Genomic DNA, 22,055 nt, shown 5'->3' with positions numbered 1-22,055 from the left:
CTAATCCAAAATTACCTTATTCTTGTACATATAAATATCTGCCAATGGTATACAACGTCTGCCAATAGTATAAATACTTAATAGAACTGCGATACAGAACTTAGATACACTCAGAATCTACACCGGGAGCTGTACTGGTGTTGCCTGGCTACAAATCCACATTGCTCCGGCCAAACTGACATTTTGTCTCCACAATGAGTCTGGATTTGCCTCCCCCCTACAATTTCTAGAATGGGAACACATTCTGACTGTTTGGATTGGTCCCAGAAACCGACAGGTTGGGCCAGAACCGGCCTACATGCTGACGTTATCAACTTTGATACTCTGACTGGTTAGAATTGTTATAGACGATCAAATCGCTGATACATTTGTTTTGTACAACTCCCCTCATTTTGAAGTCACACAAACGACTTCTAGGATGGCAGATTTAGACAATGCATGTAGCGATCGATAGAGCAGCGGAATTCATTTCAGGCTGAGTATTCAGGCAAGTACTGGTGTGTATAACTGGTTATAACTAGGTATAAATGTGTACAAAATCTAAATGAAAATGTGTACCAAATCTAGATTTATGCTTAGTTGCAGTCAAAACAACTCATACAAGTTTGTCAGTGGTATGAATACTTGGTAGAACTGTAATACAGAAACCAGCCACCCTCTGAATGTACACATGGTGCTGTATTGGTGTATATTCTTACGGAAAATGTTATATAAATAGCTGAACTCCTATAATATCCTCCAATATTCTATATATGCAACTTGTAATGGTATTTGGGTTGCTATAACATTTGGTTTGAAGTGACTTTAAGGATTTGAACATGCTTTTTGAAGCATCCTACTCACCATTGGTCATACCATTCCCATTGTTTCACTAGCAGCGATGCTAATGCTGGCTGTGGGGTAAGTAAATTTAAAAAACGATATATAACCATATTTTGATCATTATCACTGTTTGTCAATAATATTAAGTATATTTCAAATTCTGGTGTATCACTAAACGATTCTACCAACTGATCGTAAATCAAYTTTTTAGTACTAATGTGGACTGTACTTTGGAAAAAAGCTGTATATTATTTAAAGGAAAAAACTGTATTTCTTGGTTGTTTTATAATATTTTGATAAGACTTGCTATGATATTTGCTTCATGATTGTATGATCGGTAGTCCATGTATGTAAAATATGTTGGTAGTATGAGGGTTAAATGTCACAATCCCTTTTAAGTGACATGAATTATATAACTTCATTGTCAGGTTGGTGTCTTGTATTGGGTCGTTTATTCTTGTTTACCTTTGTCATATGTCCGTCTGGAGTATTAGCAATGGTCATAACACTTCTCTACATATTTACAGGGTTTTCAAGTTGTTTTGGTGAACACAATACTTCCCATTGTCTACGGTTCAGAGTATACATGTGACATTATTTAAGAGCAAGATTAACAGATGCATAGGCAGAGAGAGAGAGGGAAATAAATGTACAGTAGTCTCTTCTTCTAGGCTTTACACCAGCCTGGTAGCCTACTGTGGTAAGAAGTAACAGTCCTCCTTAGGAGAATAATAATACGCCTCCAGATAAAAGGATGTGTGTAAACCAAACCCCTGGTCACTAATTCCTGTACTCTGAGGGGGAACTGGTTGGGTGGCACAGCCCTCTCAACGCCCTGGACTCACAGCTGTCCCTTAGAAGTGGAATGTGCCACCCAGGCTTTTGTTGTCATTTTGATATGTTTTCAGTCATGACCACTCTGCAACCCCATTTACATTATACAGTAGGTCAGCAGGCAATAATATTTTCCTGTTATATAATATACTGTACACAAATATATTAACACTAAACATACTGTGCAAGATCAAATCAATACACTTGACTCAAAACAGCTGCACTGAAATCAACACTACTCTGTTTCTCTAGTTTAGGTCTTGAATGCAAATACAGTTAAATGTAAACGCCAACAGATCATTCTTTCACATTTGTAAAATTGCTTTATTTCTGAAGAATCCAGTGATGAGAGACAAATATACCATAGATATCAGTAAATGTTTAAGGCCACACAGTGATCCATTGTCCTAACGCAACTCTGTGATCAAGCCATCAGAAATGTCTCGACCACTAATGATTAGGCTTACTGAAAGGATATAAAAGCACTTTCATTTGAAGGAAAACAACATATTCAGTAATGTACAGTGCATTCGAAAGTATTCAGACCCCTTGACTTTTTCCACATTTTGTTACGTTACAGCCTTATTGTTAAATGGATTCAATTGTTTTTTCCCCCCTCATCAATCTACACACAATACCCCAAAATGACAAAGCGAAAACTGTTTTTTAGATTTTTTTGAAAATGTCTTAAAAATAAAAAACTTAAATATCACGTTTACATAATTATTCAGACCCTTTACTCAGTACTTTGTTGACGCACCTTTGGCATTTTTTACAGCCTCGAGTTGTGAGTATGACGCTACAAGCTTGGCACACCTGTATTTGGGGAGTTTCTCCCATTCTCTGCAGATCCTCTCAAGCTCTGTCAGGTTGGATAGGGTGTGTCGCTGCACAGCTGTTTTCAGGTCTATCCAGAGATGTTAGATCGGGTTCAAGTCTGGGCTCTGGCTGGGCCAGAGCCCTGGCTGGGCCATGGGAAAGTTCTCCCATCTCCAAAGATGAACTCTGGAACTCTGTCAGAGTGACCATCAGGTTCTTGGTCACCTCCCTGACCAAGGCCCTTCTCCCCCGATTGCTCAATTTGGCCGGGCGGCCAGCTCTAGGAAGAGTCTTGATGGTTCCAAACTTCTTCCATTTAAGATTGATGGAGGCCACTCTGTTCTTGGGGATCTTCAATGCTTCAGAAATGTTTTGGTACCCTTCCCCAGATCTGTACCTCGACACAATCCTGTCTCGGAGCTCTACGGACAATTCCTTCAACCTCATGGCTTAGTTTTTGCTCTGACATGCACTGTCAACAGTGGGAGCTTATATAGACAGGTGTGTGCCTTTCCAAATCATGTCCAATCAATTGAATTTACCACAGGTGGACTCCAATCCAGTTATACAAACATCTCAAGGATGATCCATGGAAACAGGATGCACCTGAGCTCAATTTCAAGTCTCATAGCAAAGGGCCTGTATACCTATGTAAATCAGGTATTTCTGTTTTTCATTTTTAATAAATTTGCTATGATTTTTCTTAAAAACCTGTTTTTGCTTTGTCATTATAGGGTATTTTTAATAAGACTGTAAAGTAACAAAATGTGGAAAAAGTCTAGGGGTCTGAATACTTCCTGAATGTACTGTACATGGCCACAAGAGAAAACAAATTGTTTTCGTAATTTACATTGTAACCAGCCAAGCTTTACCAGTGCATATAAATATCAATATAAATATAGTTACAAATCATATACAGACTAAATCAGAAGGTCCTTAAGTGAATGACAAAACAAAGCCTGAACCAGAGAGCTAATATTTCCTCTTGCCAAGCATAGCAACAGTAAAAACACTGTGGATGGGGGACAGGGCTGTGCACACAAGGATATGATTGTTCAGTTTGATCAATGTATTCATTGACAAATCATCAGACATATTTAGGGTTGGGAGGAAAATTTAAAAACCTTGTAATCTTTGCCTGGTCTCAATGTCTCTGATTACGTTGTATAGCAGGAGACTAGGCTTAGGAAAGATTTGCTTTATGACTCAGTAATTGGAGTGCAGTCAATCACTCCAGTGCAGTCAGTCATCATTAGCATTGTCCAGTGGGTTTAAGTGCATGTAAATGTATTGTGATCGGTAATGTCTCACCCTATATCAGACAGCCGTCAACAGTCAGAGATAAGTGGCATTACCTGCAGGCAAACGCAAAACACAGAGATGTGATATGCATTCACACTATTACAGAGTGAGGAGAATAAAAAAGAACAAACCACATTTCATATTTCTGGAAAAAACAAGGCGTTTCACAGCAAAGGTGTGAAAGTAGCGTACAGTGATGTATAGTATAATACCAGGGGTAAGGGGAAACATCCTAAACTCAGCCTTCCTTTGCTGAGTAGGTAGTAGAGTATTGTGGATTGTGGGAGTAGTGGGTGACTGTATGGTGAGAGGGTGGTGAGAGAGAACTGAGAGGTCAGACAGCCATCGAGTCAAGTGAGGTCAAGGTCAAATGTCAACATCTTAGATAGGGGGTCCTCCCTTCTCATTCCCAATCTCCTTCCTGCCATCCATCCCATCCATCCACTGCTTAGTTTATGAGTGCCATGGTGCTCTCTGGCTGTTCCCCGCAGATTCCGGAGAAGAACTTGTGTGCCAGACGCACGTGTACAGGCACGAAGGCGTAGGAGGTGTAGATGACCATGGCCATGGAGGAGAAGAGGACAGAGTTGAAGATGGACTGCTCCCAGGGCTCAAGCACATATATGCCTGTGATGAGCAGGTACTGGTAGTACAGCCAGCCCAGGTACTCCTTCAGGTATTTAAAGTCCATCCTCATGCTGCTCCAGTGGTCAGGGTGAGGATGGGAGAGGGAGGGGCAGAGAAAGGAACAGAGAGAGCAAGATAAGAGAGAGGGAAGGAGGAGAGGAGGGATAGGAAGATAGGAGAGAGAGAAAAAGAAAGAGAAATAAAGGGAGGGAGAAAGAGAGAGGGAAGGAGGAGAGGAGGGATAGGAAGATAGGAGAGAGAGAAAAAGAAAGAGAAATAAAGGGAGGGAGGGAGAAAGAGAGAAAGGAGGAGGGTGGCAGTGATAATGGCAGCAGGGGACACATAATGGACATGAACACAAACAAACACACAAGACAGACAACACAACATCAATCATGTGGAAAGATATACAGTTAGTCGACTCACCTGATAGAATTACCCCTATTTTCCCAGGAGGCATCACCAATTGCAAGAGGGAAAACACTTCGTAGCTGAAAAATGAGCTTACCATGTGTGTGTGTGTGTGTATGCATGCATGTGTGTTGGGGGAAACTCTTTGTTCAGTGATATAACCTCAAGTGTTTGTAGTAGTCTCATTATAAACCCTAGTCTTCTTCAGCTTTCAGTGCGCCTGCTACTCTGTAATTACCCATGTCTTACATACCTACCATATCCTTGAGGGAGGAAACAATGCAAAATGGTATTAGAAAACACATTAAATTGTGGGTCTGTGTTTATTAATGAGAAGGTCCAGGGTCAATCATAGCCCATGTCCCCTGGGGGCCACAGGGGTCTCTCTGGTGGAGAGGACCTGTAGCAATTAGCTCCTGAGAGCCCCAGGCAAGGTCAATTAAATCTGCACGCATGCACAGTACACACACACACACAGTGTTCCACTCAAACAGCACACTTGGCACCTTCCTTTTTATTGTCAATGATGTCAAAAGGRTCCACCACCATACAGATGGTGGAAAGGAACAGACATTTACTCTACTTCCACACAGGGTAATTGACATTAAGTAGCTAGGGGCACAATAGGAAAGCCTCTGTCTCAGAGTTAGAAACTCACCTGACACCAGTGCACACTTCTTCACCAGAGTAATAGCCTACTCATTAATAAACAGTTATGGACCAAATAGATAAAAACACACACTGTGGCATGTCAATAAATAAACCTAAAATCTATTCCAAGCATGTGTGCTGGTTTTCCAGGTCCTTTCCTGTTACACCTCTCTGATAAATAATTGTGGCTATCTAATCCCCTAGAGAGACATTATGTAACAATTGAATAGGCCTTCTCACATGAATGTAGTCTACATGCTAGCCTACATGCCTATACGACACAATAATAATCTGTAACAATCTGTACAACAATAAGGATCCTATAAAAGTGAGCTCACCTCTCTGTCTGATAACGTGCTGCTGAGCGCTCACCTCGGTTCACTGGATAAAGTGAGCTCACCTCTCTGTCTGATAACGTGCTGCTGACCGCGCTCCCTCGGTTCTACTGGATAAAGTATATTGCAGGACACCAGAGAGAATGGCCTGTGTCCCACTACAGTTACGCTGCTTTGTGTAAAAAGCTGCACTACCTGTTCACCAATATAGCCTACATGTAGCAGGTAATGTTCTTTACACCACACCCACTACTCTCTCTTTCCCTGGAGTTGGGGTTTTACAGACAGAACGTTGGGTGGACAGAGTGTTGGGTGCACGTGTGTCTTTAAAAGAACATCTAAATAAAGCAGGATTCTTCACAAATAGGGCTAATCCATAGTCGTTAAGTCAGTGGAATAGTAATCAAAACTCTGTCCTGCATTATTGGATAGGAGACACATGACGCGCTTGTCCAAGCAACTTTTGTATGGCATTCTCATAGAGAACGATAGAGGACTCTAGTGGACAAAAGCCTGTTTTAGCATGGGCAGTGCCTTCGAGGATTTTTGATATTTTGAAGTAATCAACTGAGTGGGACTTCCTATGGGTTAAGGAAGGATCGCATAATGAATTATACTTGTGAGAAAACATTCCATAACTGCAGGTGGCAGTAAATCAACAACCTTGGCTTTATACCTGTTCAAACAACACTCCAGGTGGCAGTACGCACCCTTTTAGTTTGTTTACCAACTCTTAGAATTAGTAGAAGAAAATTGACTACTTCAAAAATGGAGATGGCCTCAATAGCGCTGCCTGTGCGCACACACACTATAATGGGACAGAGTCCTCTATAATTCTCTTCAGGCATCCCCCCTGTTCGCTTTGAACATGACAGTTCTGCTTGCCGGAAGCCAGACTCACAGCACGAGGGAGCATGTCACTATTTGGGACTCTAAACAGTTGAACAGTCAGGTAGCTCACTGATTTTTCAATAGTATTATTGGAAGGAGAGTGAAAAGTGGACAAACGGGGTCAGAAAAAGGAGGTGATAAAATGAGGTGAGTGTGTGATAAGAACAGGCTTTGATGGAGAGAGCGTATACTGCAGGTGTATGGAGAGGAGGTGGGTGAGAAAAAGGGGTCAGGGGGAGAGAGTGGGAGGGATGGTAGAGAACCCCCTGCTCTACCTTATTGTCCTCCTCTGTCTCAGAGACCTACAGTTACTTTCTCAAGGATCTGGTTACCCCTAAAAACCTGTTTAAGTTGCTAAAAAACAAGATCCCGCCTCCTCCCTCTTCAAACAAGACTGAGAAGTGGCACAAAACACACCTTTCTCTCTCTCCTAATATTTACTACCATTCAAAAGTTTGGGGTCACTTAAAAATTTCCTTGTTTCCTTTCAAAAACATATTTTGTCCATTAAAATATCAATACAAAAAGGCACTCGCACATCTGAGCAATCTTATTTGCAGGTGCATGGCATCAATTGAACAAGATGAAGGAAAAGGAAACCGCACACTGCTCTTGATAGTATCACCGATATTTAATAAGCTTACGTATCGGCCACACGGCCTTCGTCAGAGGAGCAGTGTGCGGTTTCCTTTTCCTTCGTCCATTAAAATATCAAATTGATCAGAAATACAGTGTAGACATTGTTAATGTTGTAAGTGACTATTGTAGCTGGAAACGGCAAATTTTTTATGGAATATCTACAAAGGCATACAGCGGCCCATTATCAGCAACCATCACTCCTCTGTTCCAATGGCACGTTGTGTTAGTTAATCCAAGTTTATCATTTTAAAAGGCTAATTGAACATTAGAAAACCCTGTTGCAATTATGTTAGCACAGCTGAAAACTGTTGTTCTGATTAAAGAAGCAATAAAAGTTTAGACTAGTTGAGTATCTGGAGCATCAGCATTTGTGGGTTCGATTACAGGCTGAAAATGGTCAGAAACAAAGTACTTTCTTCTGAAACTCGTCAGTCTATTCTTGTTCTGAGGCTATTCCATGCGAGACATTGAAAAGAAACTGAAGATCTCGTACAGCGCTGTGTACTATTCCCTTCACAGAACAGCGCAAACTGTCTCTAACCAGAATAGAAAGAGGAGTGGGAGGCCCCGGTGCACAACTGAACAAGAGGACAAGAGTACATTAGTGTGTCTAGTTTGAGAAACAGACGCCTCACAAGTCCTCAACTGGCAGCGTCATTAAATAGTACCCAAAAAACACCAGTCTCAACGTCAACAGTGAAGAGGCGATTCCGGGATGCTGGCCTTCTAGGCAGAGTTCCTCTGTCCAGTGTCTGTTCTTATCCTTCTCTTTTTATTGGCCAGTCTGAGATATGGCTTTTTCTTTGCAACTCTGCCTAGAAGGCCAGCATCCCGGAATCGCCTCTTCACTGTTGACGTTGAGACTGGTGACCCCAAACTTTTGAACGGTAGTATATATCTAACATTTCCTCAGAAGCACTCAACCTCCCACTGCACCCACCTCTCTCCCCTTCAGCCCCTACTACAATCAGAATGACTACCTGGCAACAATAGAGCTGATTKTATTGGGGAACAGTCTAATAGTAGGGGACATGTGCCCACTGAGTCCTAGTTCCAAATTAAATCTGGATTGATTCATTTCTGAAGCTTGGTGAACTAATTTTAGCTTAATGATGGGGAACCAATTTCTCAAGCCAGTGGCTCTGCATGCGAGTGGGTTTGGTGTTGTTGGGTAGAGAATCTAGTTGCCAGTCTGCAGCCTATTACAATCATACAGGGCATTCAGAAAGTATTCAGACCCCTTGACTTTTCCACAATTTGTTAAGTTACAGCCTTTTCTAAAATTAAATAGTTTCCCCCCCTCTCATCAATCTACACACAATACTCCATAATGACAAAGCAAAATCAGGTTTAGATTTTGATTGCAAATGTAAAAAAAAACAGAAACATCACATTTACTTAAGTATTCAGGCCTTTTATATCCCCACAGCATGATGCTGCCATCACCTTACTTCACCGTAGGGATGGTGCCAGGTTTTCTCCAGACGTGACACTTGGCATTTAGGCCAAAGAGTTCTATATTGGTTTCATCAGACCAGAGAAACTTATTTCTCATGGTCAGAGTCCTTTAGGTGCCTTTTACTGAGGAGTGGCTTCCATCTGGCCACTACCATAAAGGCCTGATTGGAGTGCTGCAGAGATGGTTGTCCTTCCGGAAGTTTCTCCCATCTCCACAGAGGAACTCTGGAGTTTTGTCAGAGTGACCATCAGGTTCTTGGTCACTTCTCTGACCAAGGCCCTTCTCCCCTGATTGCTCAGTTTGGCCGGGCGGCCAGCTCTCCTTGTTCCAAACTTCTTCCATTAAAGTATGATGGAGGCCACTGTGTTCTTGGGGACATTCAATGTCTCAGAATTGTTTTGGTACCCTTCCCCAGATCTGTACCTCGACACAATCCTGTCTCGGGGCTCTGCAGACAATTCCTTTGACCTCGTGGCTTGGTTTTTKCTCTGACATGCACTGTCAACTGTGGGACCTTACATAGACAGGTGTGTGCCTTTCCAAATCATGTCCAATCAATTGAATTTACCATAAGTGGACTCCAATCAAGTTGTAGAAACATCTCAAGGATGATCAATGGAAGCAGGATGCACCGGAGCTCAATCATGAGTCTCATAGCAAAGGATCTGAATACTTACGTAAATATGTTTTATTTATTATATTTTTTATAAAATGTGCAAATATTTCTAAAAACCTGTTTTCGCTTTGTCATTATGGGGTATTGGGTGTAGATTGATGACGATGTTTAAAAATTGTATTTAATCAATTTTAGAATAAGGCTGTAACATAACACAATTTGGGAAAACTGAAGGGTTCTGAAAACTTTCCAGACGCACTGTAAGCATACCCAATCCAGAATGCATACAGGTATACCTGGGATATCTACACATACAACTATCTACTCATAGAAGGTGCCTATGCGTTCTCAACTGGTACATTCTGCCACTTTCACCATGTGGCCTGTCCCTCCTTTTAAATCATAGGTACTATATTGAGAGTGAGATCCATGCTCATTGTGCAGCGACATCTTCCCCACTTATCCAGGTCTTTCTAGTGGATGCAGTGTCTCAGAATGACAAAGTCATATTGTAACCAGATTATATTTTATTTGGAAATTAAGTGGTTTTCGAGTACATCACCACAACCCACTGCCTCTAACATGGAGACAGGGTAAAAAAAAAAGGGCAGGTTACCATCAATAACTCAGCAACCTTAGAAGTGACCAGTCTGCAGCCTTCTGAGTGGCTGCTGTTGGGTGGAGACTGTAAGCAATGGTAACTGACAACAGGTGGCATTGCCATTCTTATTGGACTACTAATCCCTCATTGTACTAGTAGGATTCCCATTTGTCTAGTCAATCATCATGTTGATGTTAGTAAGACCTGATTGGTCTGAACAGCCATTATGTGGCTGTAAGCAGGCCGGTGATTGGTCTATTCGGTCAGCATGTTGGCTCCCTCTCCCCCGGTGGCGTCTGTTAGGCTGAGGTCCTCCAGCATCTCCATCAGAGAGATCCGAGGAGCACCCTCGTCATCCGTGTCACTCTCCACTGGGATCTTAGACGCATCTGCAATACAAAACAACTCTATCATGAGGCTACGGCTAAAAATKGATAAATAAAAAGCTATGGGTGACAATTGGGGAAAACTGCCAGGTTCTCGCAAGAGGAACAATAAAGAGAAGCGGAAAGCTGTGGTCCCACTCACCTCTGAAGATGTTGACGTTCTTTCTCAGGGCTTCGTCTTCCTCCAGGTCCTCTAGGAAGTCCTGGTATTGTCTGAAACAGAAAGAGAGGAGAACAATATATAAAATCACCGYCAATGTTGAAGACAGACACCTTTCACAACTTACAAAGTCATCACCTGGATAAAGAGGATATCCAACCTTCACTCTTTCAGTTCTCTCCTCCCTCACTCTCTCTCCTCATCCCTTCCTGCTTCTCCCCCTCCACATTCCTCCTCTCTCATCAGTTCCTCCTCTCATCCTTACCTCTCGTCTTCAGGCGCCAAGCCCTCTCTGTCTTTGTCCATCTCCTTCAGCTTCCAGTTCCTGCGCTTCACCCTCTTGCTGCGGTTGTAGCTCTTCTTAATCAGCACCTGCAAGTCCACAACAAGCATGTTCAAATGGCTTCAATACATGCATTGATTTTGTTTTGTTATTATGTATTCTGCCAAATGCAGTTGAGCTTTCATTTCAAAGTTAAGTGAATAGTATTTGGTCAGGCGGACAATTTTTCCATTAGAGGATTGACATTTCAACTCAATGCAGCAAACATAAAATCGAACCAATCCTACAATGTCCACCAGGGGGCAATGTGAACTAATACAGACAGTACAGTACATGGTAAAAATGTGTTGTTTTGGGACCAGGGTTCTCCAACCTTTTGTAGCATGAGAGTTACTTTTAGAAGAATTAATGTTGCAAGGTGCAATTTATTTTATAGCTTTCTAACAGGAACAATGTTCTCCTCTACTTCGTCCCAAGGTCCTTGGTGTACAAGAGATGTGTTTTCTGTCAATATACCTGGTAAAATAATGGTTGATAAACAGGATTTGGCATGACAGGCCCAATAAAATTATATTTTGTATTTTCCAGAATTCTGTTTTATTTTTCCTGGTTTGGATTTGTACAAAAACAAGTATACTCTCAATATTACAAATATTCATAGAGAAACAATGAAAATTGATGTTCTCAGTCCATGGCAATGCTTAAATCACATCAGAAGACCATATGAGGTCTGGAAAAAGTGTAATTCCCCTTTAATTGCGCATCTAGCGAGACAGGAATGTGTCGGTCTAGCGATGTTTCTGCTGTTAGGCCTACTGCTGCAGCACATGTCATGGCAGAGATCACAAAACAATGGCCCCAATAGAAACAAATAAACACATGTATAACTCTGTCAGGTAAGCCTACTTTGAGGTTAACATTTAATAGAGGAGGTTTTGGGGGAAAGTCTGTCTACTCAACTGTATTAAAATGTGCACAATGTTGGGTTGAACCTCAAAACACAAACCAATTGAAGAAAAAAAAGACATGATCATTAACTGGCTACATACGGAGTGATAGACAAGTGCGCGCACCAAACACAGACAGGGGGCAACATTGCTGGAAATTAATAGGCAGATATTGTGTTATGTTTGGCTTTTTAAGCCAATAGTGGCTAACCGGGTTGGGAAAATGTAAATGTGGCTTTGATTGGATAGTAGCCAGGTGCTTTATGTTTGTGACAGTTTGTGATGGAAAAACACATGTACTTTGAGAATTGATTGGAGAGCTACTCATATGTTGGCTGGGAACTACTGGTAGCTCGCGATCTACCTGTTGGAGATCTTTGTTTTGGAGGATATAGGTGTGCACACAGTATTATGTACTGGYTCTTACCACGTCAGGAATATGACTAGGGTTCATCTTGTTCAGAAACTCGTCATTAACGTTGGAATTGGCAAAGTCAAAGCTAGAGGGAAACAAAAGTGAAAAAACACATTTTCTCTAACTTCACAAGTAAAACAGTTAGGTATTGTTTTGATTCTCTTATACAGCAAGAATTTCCATGAATAATTAAGAGTTAAAAGTAGCTGTATAGCAGCCCATGACAGTCACCGACCCCTGCACCATGTCTCCTATGTTGAGCAGRTGGCCCAGGTGGGTGCGACAGTGGTACTGCTGAGCAGTGTCCATCTCTGAGGTCTTCTGCACCCACACCTCAGCCAGAGTGTGCTGGAAATACAATCAGAACACACACAAGATTTACCCTAGCACCACCATTACTTCTATTCCTTTCCACTAAACGGGATGGAGGGCGTTTTAGTGTTTCAACACCTTAGATGGGTGATGGATCATTATCGTAGCGAGCCCATTCCCTGTTCCATTTCACACAAACACTTCCATGTATTGTGGAGGGTTTTTCTCTAATCGGATGTGCTGCTTCAGGGATAATGTAATGCTTCACTATTGATTTTTCTTCAGAGAAAAGAGAAATGTTCCCCATAATTCAATCTGCTCAACACCACTTTCATTAAAGCCACAAACACACCAAAGCCCCGCAGTCAAGCTGTATCAACCCAAAACAATCTGTCTCGCCAACACACACACTAGAACATGTTTTTCCTCACATGGAGTGAGTGAGTTGCACGCATGAACACACATACACACATACACACAGCATCTAAAGAAACAGACTAGCAGCATTTATTTCTCTCGAAATTGAGGTGTTCTTGCTAATGGGCCACACTTCTGCCCAATTCCAAATCACCGCCCATTTCCCTCAGAACTCCTACCTTATTGGACCTCATGCCTGCTCCCGCCCCCAGCTTCTGGTTCCTGATGATGTCAGTATCCATGACGATGAACTCCTCCAGTTGCCGTGGGCTAACGAGGCTGTTGAAGGGGTTGCGCCAGTATGTGCCCCCATCCACCTCAGCGACTGTTGGGTCAGACAGGAGAAATAGAATTAGATGGTTCTCTCTATGGACAGTCCAAAGTTTCAATTCTGACTGCTCAAAACACCACCAATCATTTCCTACACTCACGCACACAAGATGAAAGGATTCATTTGATTCTCACTCCCCCTGCAGTCTAGTGATTTGGCTAGCATGGATCACTGATCTGCCCAGAGGCTGGGTTGAGAAAGGCGGCTCTGGCGCAAAAGTAGCCTTTCTTTGAACACTAATTAAAAACGTGTGCCCTGCCTTTCAAAATATCCGAAAGAAACAGAGGATTTTTTTTTTACACACACAGCAAGTAATGACAACAAATGAGTGTGGTGTGTGCCCCATGTGTGGGATGCCCTGAATAGACACAGAGGGAAGCTGTTGAGAGGGAGGTTGATGAGCATGTGGTGAACAGACACACTGTAAACGATACTGGGTTCAGTTAGGTACAAAAGACTGAAGTCAAGTGGAATATAATGACATTCCATCAGTCTATCAAAAAACTGATGCTAAAAATATGGAGCACATGGTCAACTTTTGATGCTTTATATCAAGACAAGCACACACTCATCCAATCACAAACCCAATCACCTTTTAACTTTGAACTTGTCAACACATCAACACTAATCAATCAATGAAGCAGAGCATATCTGTAAAAGCTATTTTCAGTAGCCAGAATAGCACGTGGTGCATACTGTACTCACTCTGCAGGGTGTTGGGGTCGATCAGTGGATGTGGTCTGGTGACTCGGGCGCACACACACACCTGGCCCATGTTCCCCAGGCTCTGAGCCAGACGCGGCGACAGACACCACACGTTGTCCTGGGAAATGAACAAAACAAACCAGGGGTCAAACTGAGGTCTGGTCAGAGAGAACATTGGAACCTCCCCCTATGCCAACTCCCCACCAGATTATTCCCCAGAAACCCACATCAAGCTGTACTACAGAAGAGTATATACATTCAACTCTGGATTAGCAATCTCCTCTGAATAACAACAACAGAGGCTGTGCTGTCACTGCCAGTTTGGTTATACAAGGGGTCGGCTGGGTTCTCTTTGTTTTATCAGCTGATTACAATTTGTCTCAGAAACAACGCAAAAGAAAATAAGATTCTGATTAGGAATGTATTTCATTTGATCTCGAAAATGTTGAGTCATATCCGTTTACTAAATAAGCCAGTGCTGTAATACTTCATTCAGTCATTGGATAGAAATGAACAAAAAACACATGCAGATGGAATTGGATATGAACAAAATTCCCTCTTCACATGTATGGTCAGAAGCCAAGCATCGATGCTTGTGTACTCAGTCTACGTTGGAAAATAGGAGTAGATTCATCTACCACATGAATCCAACAGAAGAGCATTGACGAGAAACATTCACTCAACAAAAAAAGCTTGAGTAAAGAATCCTGACCTAGACACACCAAGATCGAGTCGAATTTAGTTTTTCATTTGACAGTTCAAAAGCATCTTTAAAACAACACAGTTCTATCCAAGGGAAGCTGTGTCTTTATAATTACACTGCTCAAAAAAATAAAGGGAACACTTAAACACACAAATGTAACTCCAAGTCCATCACACTTCTGTGAAATCAAACTGTCCACTTAGGAAGCAACACTGATTGACAATAAATTTCACATGCTGTTGTGCAAATGGAATAGACAAAGGTGAAATTATAGGCAATTAGCAAGAACACCCCAATAAAGGAGTGGTTCTGCAGGTGGTGACCACAGACCACTCTCAGTTCCTATGCTTCCTGGCTGATGTTTTGGTCACTTTTGAATGCTGGCGGTGCTTTCACTCTAGTGTAGCATGAGACGGAGTCTACAACCCACACAAGTGGCTCAGGTAGTGCAGCTCATCCAGGATGGCACATCAATGCGAGCTGTGGCAAGAAGGTTTGCTGTGTCTGTCAGCGTAGTGTCCAGAGCATGGAGGCGCTACCAGGAGACAGGCCAGTACATCAGGAGACGTGGAGGAGGCCGTAGGAGGGCAACAACCCAGCAGCAGGACCGCTACCTCCGCCTTTGTGCAAGGAGGACACTGCCAGAGCCCTGCAAAATGACCTCCAGTAGGCCACAAATGTGCATGTTTCTGCTCAACGCGTCAGAAACAGACATCCATGAGGGTGGTATGAGGGCCCGACGTCCACAGGTGGGGGTTGTGCTTACAGCCCAACACCGTGCAGGACGTTTGGCATTTGCCAGAGAACACCAAGATTGGCAAATTCGCCACTGGCGCCCCGTGCTCTTCACAGATGAAAAGCAGGTTCACACTGAGCACATGTGACAGAGTCCGGAGACGCCGTGGAGAACGTTCTGTTGCCTGCAACATCCTCCAGCATTGACCGGTTTGGCGGTGGGTCAGTCATGGTGTGGGGTGGCATGTCTTTGTGGGGCGCACAGCCTCCATGTGCTCGCCAGAGGTAGCCTGACTGCCATTAGGTACCGAGATGAGATCCTCAGACCCTTGTGAGACACATGCACATTTGTGGCCTGCTGGAGGTCATTTTGCAGGGCTCTGGCAGTGATCCTCCTTGCACAAAGGCGGAGGTTAGCGGTCCTGCTGCTGGGTTGTTGCCCTCCTACGGGCTCCTCCACGTCTCCTGAATGTACTGGCCTGTCTCCTGGTAGCGCCTCCATGCTCTGGACACTACGCTGACAGACACAGCAAACCTTCTTGCCACAGCTCGCATTGATGTGCCATCCTGGATGAGCTGCACTACCTGAGCCACTTGTGTGGGTTGTAGACTCCGTCTCATGCTACCACTAGAGTGAAAGCACCGCCAGCATTCAAAAGTGACCAAAACATCAGCCAGGAAGCATAGGAACTGAAGTGGTCTGTGGTCACCACCTGCAGAATCACTCCTTTATTGGGGGTGTCTTGCTAATTGCCTATAATTTCCACCTTTGTCTATTCCATTTGCACAACAGCATGTGAAATTTATTGTCAATCAGTGTTGCTTCCTTAAGTTGGACAGTTTGATTTCACAGAAGTGTGATTGACTTGGAGTTACATTGTGTTGTTTAAGTGTTCCCTTTATTTTTTTGAGCAGTGTAAGAACAGGGAATCTGTAAAGGTCTGCCCTGGCCTGTTTGGACCTGAGCATTTGAGTATAGGTGCGCTCTGTTCACCTATTCAACCACTTTTCAGCCCTGCACGTTAAGATATACAGTGCATTCAGAAAGTATTCAGACCCCTTCCCCTTTTCCACATTTTGTTTCGTTACAGCCTTATTCTAAAATGGATTCAATAATTTAACAACACCCCATAATGACACATTTATTCCAAATAAAAAAACAGAAATACCTTATTTACCTAAGTATTCAGACCCTTTGCTATAAGACTTGAAATTGAGCTCAGATGCATCCTGTTTCCATTGATAATCCTTGAGAAGTTTCTACAAACTGAGCATTCRGGGGTGAAGGGCCTTGGTCAGGGAGGTGRCCAAGAACCCGATGGTCACTCTGACAGAGCTCCAGAGTTCCTAGGTGGAGATGGGAGAACCTTCCAGAAGGACAACAATATCTGCAGCACTCCACCAATCAGCCCTTTATGGTAGAGTGCAAAAAGGCACCTAAATTACTYTTTGGCCTGAATGCTAAGCGTCACGTCTAGAGGAAACCAAGCACCATCTCTACAGTGAAGCATGGTGGTGGCAGCATCATGCTTTGGGGATGTTTTTCAGCGGCAGGGACTGGGAGACTAGTCAGGATCGAGGGAAAGATGAACGGAGCAAAGTACAGAAAGATTCTTGATAAAAACCTGCTCCAGAGCTCTCAGGACCTCAGACTAGGGTAAAGGTTCACTTTCCAACAGGACAACGACCCTAAGCACCCAGCCAAGTTACGCAGGAGTGGCTTCGGGATCAAGTTTCTGAATGTCCTTGAGTGGCACAGTCAGAGCCGGGAGCTGATCGAACATCTCTGGAGAGAACTGAAAATAGCTGTGTAGCGACACTCCCCATCCATCTGACAGAGCTTGAGAGGATCTGCAGAGAATAATGGGAGAAACTCCCCAAATACAGGTGTGCCAAGCTTGGAGCGTCATACCCAAGAAGACTCGAGGCTGTAAATCGCTGCCAAAAGGTCCTTCAACAAAGTACTGAGTAAAGGGTTTGAATACTTATGTAAATGTGATATTTAATTCATATAAATAATATATATATATATATGACACTAATACATTTGCGAATAAGGCTGTAACGTAACAAAACGTAGAAAAAGTCAAGGGGTCTGAATATTTTCCGAATGCACAGTATGTAGAGCATTTGACCTTCAGTATTTTTGAGGAAGATGCTACATACCTTGCAAACAGGAACGATCTCAATGGAGTAGGTGCTCTTGTAGTTGAATGTGTTTGAGTGGATGTCATGGGAGATGAGGCGCTGGGAGGTCTTCGACCTAAACAAGACAGTGACACAAAAAAAACAAAGACAACAATATCTTGTCAGAGAAAAAATAAACAACATTCTCAATCCTCTCCATGCTAAGCTAGAAATATATATGTCTATAGACATTGAATAATTGTAGCACTAGCCACACAGACCACACTTACTGTGGTTAGTGCGGTCCAAGTCATCACTGTTCAATTCAATGTCAACATATTGTCCCAACAACAAATTAACATTTAATGGGCATTATGCAATAACCATTAAGGAGCCATCAAGAGTAGGAGGACGTCACCAAGACACTGACCTCAGGTCAGAGAGTTGTCACTACAGGGCAACCTCTACCCGTAGTGGAGGGTCTCTGGTGAACTGTTCCTACCTGCAGGGGACTGTGCACTGGAGAAAATCCACCATCTTCTGAGCATGCTGCTTGGTGGCATAGTAGAAATCAATACCCTCTGAGAGAGGAGAAAGATTAAAAACAAGTCAGCCCTCAGTCARTAAATCAATACCAGACACACACCACACGCGACCTGGGTCATCACCATTCCAACACACTTAATACGACAGCCTCAGTAACACAGACCAGATGGGCACCGGGGGGGATATGGCCGCCACATGTTGAAGCTTCAAGGCTTTTAACTCCGGCTAGAGAGGGGGGTAATTTATACTGAACTGTCAAAGGACAGCTTCTCCCTTACAATCTGGTCCAACCACACTGGGCGCTGCTTCTGAAATATCTCTCACTACACAGTGTGTGTGTATGTGTGTGACTGAAAATAGGACCCGAGTCAAACAGCATTGTTGGCATGGTAAACAGAATGCTCAGTACTATGATCTTACCACACTGATTATAAACACATGGCCAAGCCCTTCTAAAGCCCGGGACAGGAAAGCTTTATTAAGAAAATCGTCAATGTCAATGGTAAGCTTGCATGGTCTGGTGTCTCTTCCTGGATGAAACCCCCACTTTAGAGCAGTATATTCTATCCCAAACCCACCATTGATCTCCTTGATGTTGAGTGCGTTCTGATGGAGTTTGTGTTTGAGAATCAGCTGCTCCAGGTAGTAGAAGGTCTTCTTGTGAGAAGTCTAAAAAAGACCAGCTCCAAAATAAGGTAAACAAAACAACATGTWAAAAAYRATTGTTGTGGTGAGCAACATGAATAATATAAKTMTAATCATCAGTGGTACCTTCTGTCTGACTTGCACCACAGAGTTCCAGAAGTCCTTGGCCTCGACACGGTGGCAGTCGTCACACATCTGGCCCTGGATGACAAACTCCACCACAAACACCTGCTGCAGGATGGCTCCGTTCATCACCTGGACAGGAAGAATCACACTACCATCAACCACTAGTCTCTTATATGACTGACTCAGAACATAGTTTACGACTGTAATGTGACACACCAAGTAAATAAAACACTCTTTAAARTCCAGAACTGGGCTAGAAAGCTGTAACCAAAAGGGAATTGGCTGTGACCCACCAGTGGATCATTACCTACCCGCCATTTGGGAAACACTGATGTGTAAGACTTTATTCATCAGGGTTTGGTGCTGCTATTTCTGGTGACTAAAGGACATCTAGATACAAGATCACAGGTCACACAAAACCCCCTACACGCCATACAAAGCCCTGGGCCCTGAGGAACTGAGACTCCTCTGAAAGGTCATGAAGTTATGACAGCCACTGGCTAAACTTCACCCAATCACTGTGCTCTGAAACKAGTCAGCCCTTTATCCCTTTAGTGTCACCTGGATTAAATAATGACAACATGGTGGGACACATAGCGGTGGGACACGTCCTCCAGATCAGGTTCCTAATCCACACTAATCCCTTATATTAAATATGTCACACTCGCATGCCTCTCATTTCTCCACTCGTCTCCTCTCTCTCACCTCTTTCTGTATGGTCACCTTCAACTTGATCCGCTTGGAGTGGGGTTCCGTCCACAGGAATCCAGCATCGATCAGACGCACCTGGATTGAGAGGTCACATGAGTTTCCGAGGCGAATGGCTACAGCCCTGTTAAAAAATGTAACAAGTGTATCTTTGAATATAAATAGAGCAGAGTAGGGAAGGGAAGGGATACTCACTTTAGTCATGTTGCCCTTCAGTTTTTTAAGGCAGAGGGCGAGCAGTTCCCTGGACTCCAGAGCACACTGCACCCAGGAGGCTGGAGGCTGCAAGTACCTGCATGGAAGAGAAAGAGGAGCAATCAATCCATCTGAACTAATGTAGGAGCCGTGGTAAGATCCCAGTTAACTGACTAATGATCCTTTGGTCAAGTAAGAGCAATAGACAGGGATTTAAACATCTTAGCTGTGGCACTAAGTTTCACAGGCTTGTGATGGTGGTCTGGGCAGTACCGTTCACACTGCTTGCAGAAGTGCAGGTTGACTTGCTTGGGGATTCCCTCAGAGATATCCACTGTGGTCCTGAGGCAAGACACACACATGTTGGCTGGGTTTGGAGGGATGGGGATGCCACAGGTGCAGCACAGGCTGGGTAGAGGAGATAAATAATTTCTTAATTAGTACTGTGTACCAACTGATACCTTTGAAAAAGCTATGAATCTACACCTTCACACTAATGGTAAAGGACAGATTATTTGTAGCATATAGGAGGCTGATCATAAATTATACTTACATGTTCCCCTGACTGCTTGTAGCAGGAGCTTGCATGTACTCCATTATAAATGGCTTGGATGTAGCAGTGAGAACTAGACAAGACAAATCAGATTGATGTTATGAACCAGACAAGCGTTTACTTTTTAGATGATATACAAAAACGTCATGATATTATCGACAGGGCTAATGTGTATTGATTATAGTCAATACATGGTAGCCAGCTATCTATTGTACTAACTTTCCTGTTAACGTTAATATATATATATATATATATATATTATTTATTTATTTTTGTAAAAAAATATATATATATATATTTTTTTTACACATGACACAGAACTAGATACTATTCCATGACATCTCTGTCAGACCATGTTCTGCTGGCAGTTCTCGTTAGCTAGGTAACGTTATACAATTGGATTTACTTTACTAACCGGCAACCAGTAACTGTTAGATAGAATATGTTAAATGGCTGGTACTTGCTAGCCGACTAATTTGCGATGATCGTGACAGTTGTCATTACATAGAAGGGCCCGTGTTAAAATGTTTCGGGGCCCTTAATGCCATTTCAATAAAACAACTAATACACAACACATACTTACAGAATGTTAATTCATCTACACGTTGCGAACCTCCACGTTTCTCCAACACAAACTGGAAAGGAGGAGCAGGATGATGACGACACAGCACTTCCTGGTGGCAAAAGGACCCAGTCCGTTCCTCTCTTTTGCCTGAGTGCAGTTGCTTCATAAACCATTCAAATCCCATACACACAGAAGAAACTGCATTATATATGGAAGTTATGAAATTACTGTTTTTTTTTAAATAATCCAATGAATCATTTTGTTGCATACATTGGATTGGACTAGAAGGCAATTGTTTAAATCTAAGATAAATGAATTTATCCAAAGAAGATACATTTTATCGTTATCTATATACTATACCTTCCTCCTTTATCTTTCTTCGTCGCCATTTTCATCATCAACAACAAGAACACAACAAAGCAAAGTAGAATTTTACAATGTACTTTTGAGTTCCTAAACCTTTGCCTTATCTGTTTGATAACCGTTCTGGGGTCATGTCTAGATAGGATACCGTTTTTTACGTCAAATGTGTTTTCGKTTTTTTGCATTTTAGCTCACCCTAATCCTTTTCCTAACCTTAACCTAATTCTCCTAACCTGCTACGAAAAGTCAATTTTGACAAAAGCTGTATCCCTTCTAGTCAAAACATTGGTCTGGTTCTCTGGGCTTGCTGTAATGAATAGAAAGTGGGATCCTATTAAAACAATCATCTGTGGGGAGGACCATGCATCGGTCCAGAAGTTACGTACGTTAAAAATAAGCGATTTTCCCAAACGCTACATTTTATATTCAGCAGTATAAAGTTGCAAGTGACATTTAGTTTGTCCCTCCAGAAATATGATGCATGTTATCCTAAAAAAGCTTGAATGGTGCACACCTCACGTGCTCCCAGTGGTGCGGTCCTGCAAACCGAACGCTACAGTTCGAGGGCACTATTTACAGTTCAATCTCGCTGTCAAAGGTTGAGGGAGCATGCAGTTTGTTTTCAGGTTAGCTTTAAACGAGGTACTTCAACGCGAGGTCTCCAACTGTCTGAGGTTATATATAGCTACCATTCTCCTCCTTGCACGGTTGTGCGAGTCACCGCATCATATGGACAACCGCTGGTTCACGAGGTTTTATGCTAGAGTGAACAAGCCAAGCCAGAATCTTTCACCCCGCAGTGTCTACGGATTCTCCAAGACGTCAA

The 22,055-nt window shown here is 42.8% G+C and overlaps 2 protein-coding genes across 3 annotated transcripts; both read right to left on the bottom strand.

Annotated features, from left to right (window-relative positions):
* Window positions 1-1,968: 1,968 nt before the first annotated feature.
* LOC111949864 (uncharacterized) lies at window positions 1,969-5,987 on the bottom strand. Its single transcript, XM_070434101.1, has one exon. The coding sequence runs from the start codon at window positions 4,913-4,915 to the stop codon at window positions 4,226-4,228; it is 690 nt and encodes a 229-aa protein (XP_070290202.1). The 5' UTR covers window positions 4,916-5,987; the 3' UTR covers window positions 1,969-4,225.
* A 3,926-nt stretch (window positions 5,988-9,913) lies between these two features.
* Window positions 9,914-22,007, bottom strand: nmd3 (NMD3 ribosome export adaptor). 2 transcript variants are annotated; one of them, XM_024014354.2, is made up of 17 exons: window positions 21,919-22,007; window positions 20,885-21,026; window positions 20,302-20,374; window positions 20,022-20,156; window positions 19,749-19,845; window positions 19,551-19,631; window positions 18,846-18,974; window positions 18,653-18,743; window positions 18,031-18,109; window positions 17,568-17,664; window positions 13,964-14,081; window positions 13,107-13,252; window positions 12,434-12,546; window positions 12,211-12,283; window positions 10,819-10,925; window positions 10,536-10,606; window positions 9,914-10,396 (listed from the first exon to the last, which is right to left on the bottom strand). In XM_024014354.2, exons 1-17 carry the CDS (start codon window positions 21,919-21,921, stop codon window positions 10,263-10,265), a joined length of 1,689 nt encoding a protein of 562 aa, XP_023870122.2. In that variant the 5' UTR covers window positions 21,922-22,007; the 3' UTR covers window positions 9,914-10,262. The 2 variants fall into 2 exon arrangements, with proteins under 2 accessions (XP_023870122.2, XP_070290201.1); XM_070434100.1 differs by lacking the exon at window positions 21,919-22,007 and having other exon boundaries at window positions 20,881-20,965.
* Between the last annotated feature and the right edge of the window lie 48 nt (window positions 22,008-22,055).

This window comes from Salvelinus sp. IW2-2015, linkage group LG22, assembly GCF_002910315.2.
Source record: "Salvelinus sp. IW2-2015 linkage group LG22, ASM291031v2, whole genome shotgun sequence".
Classification (NCBI taxonomy): Eukaryota; Metazoa; Chordata; class Actinopteri; order Salmoniformes; family Salmonidae; genus Salvelinus; species Salvelinus sp. IW2-2015.
Note: the sequence above shows the minus strand (reverse complement) of the source record. Positions and strands in the feature narration are given on the sequence as shown.

Bases quoted from the DNA above. Each gene is read 5' to 3' on its own strand.
- LOC111949864 (XM_070434101.1), bottom strand. From the start codon at position 4,915: ATGGTAAGCTCATTTTTCAGCTACGAAGTGTTTTCCCTCTTGCAATTG.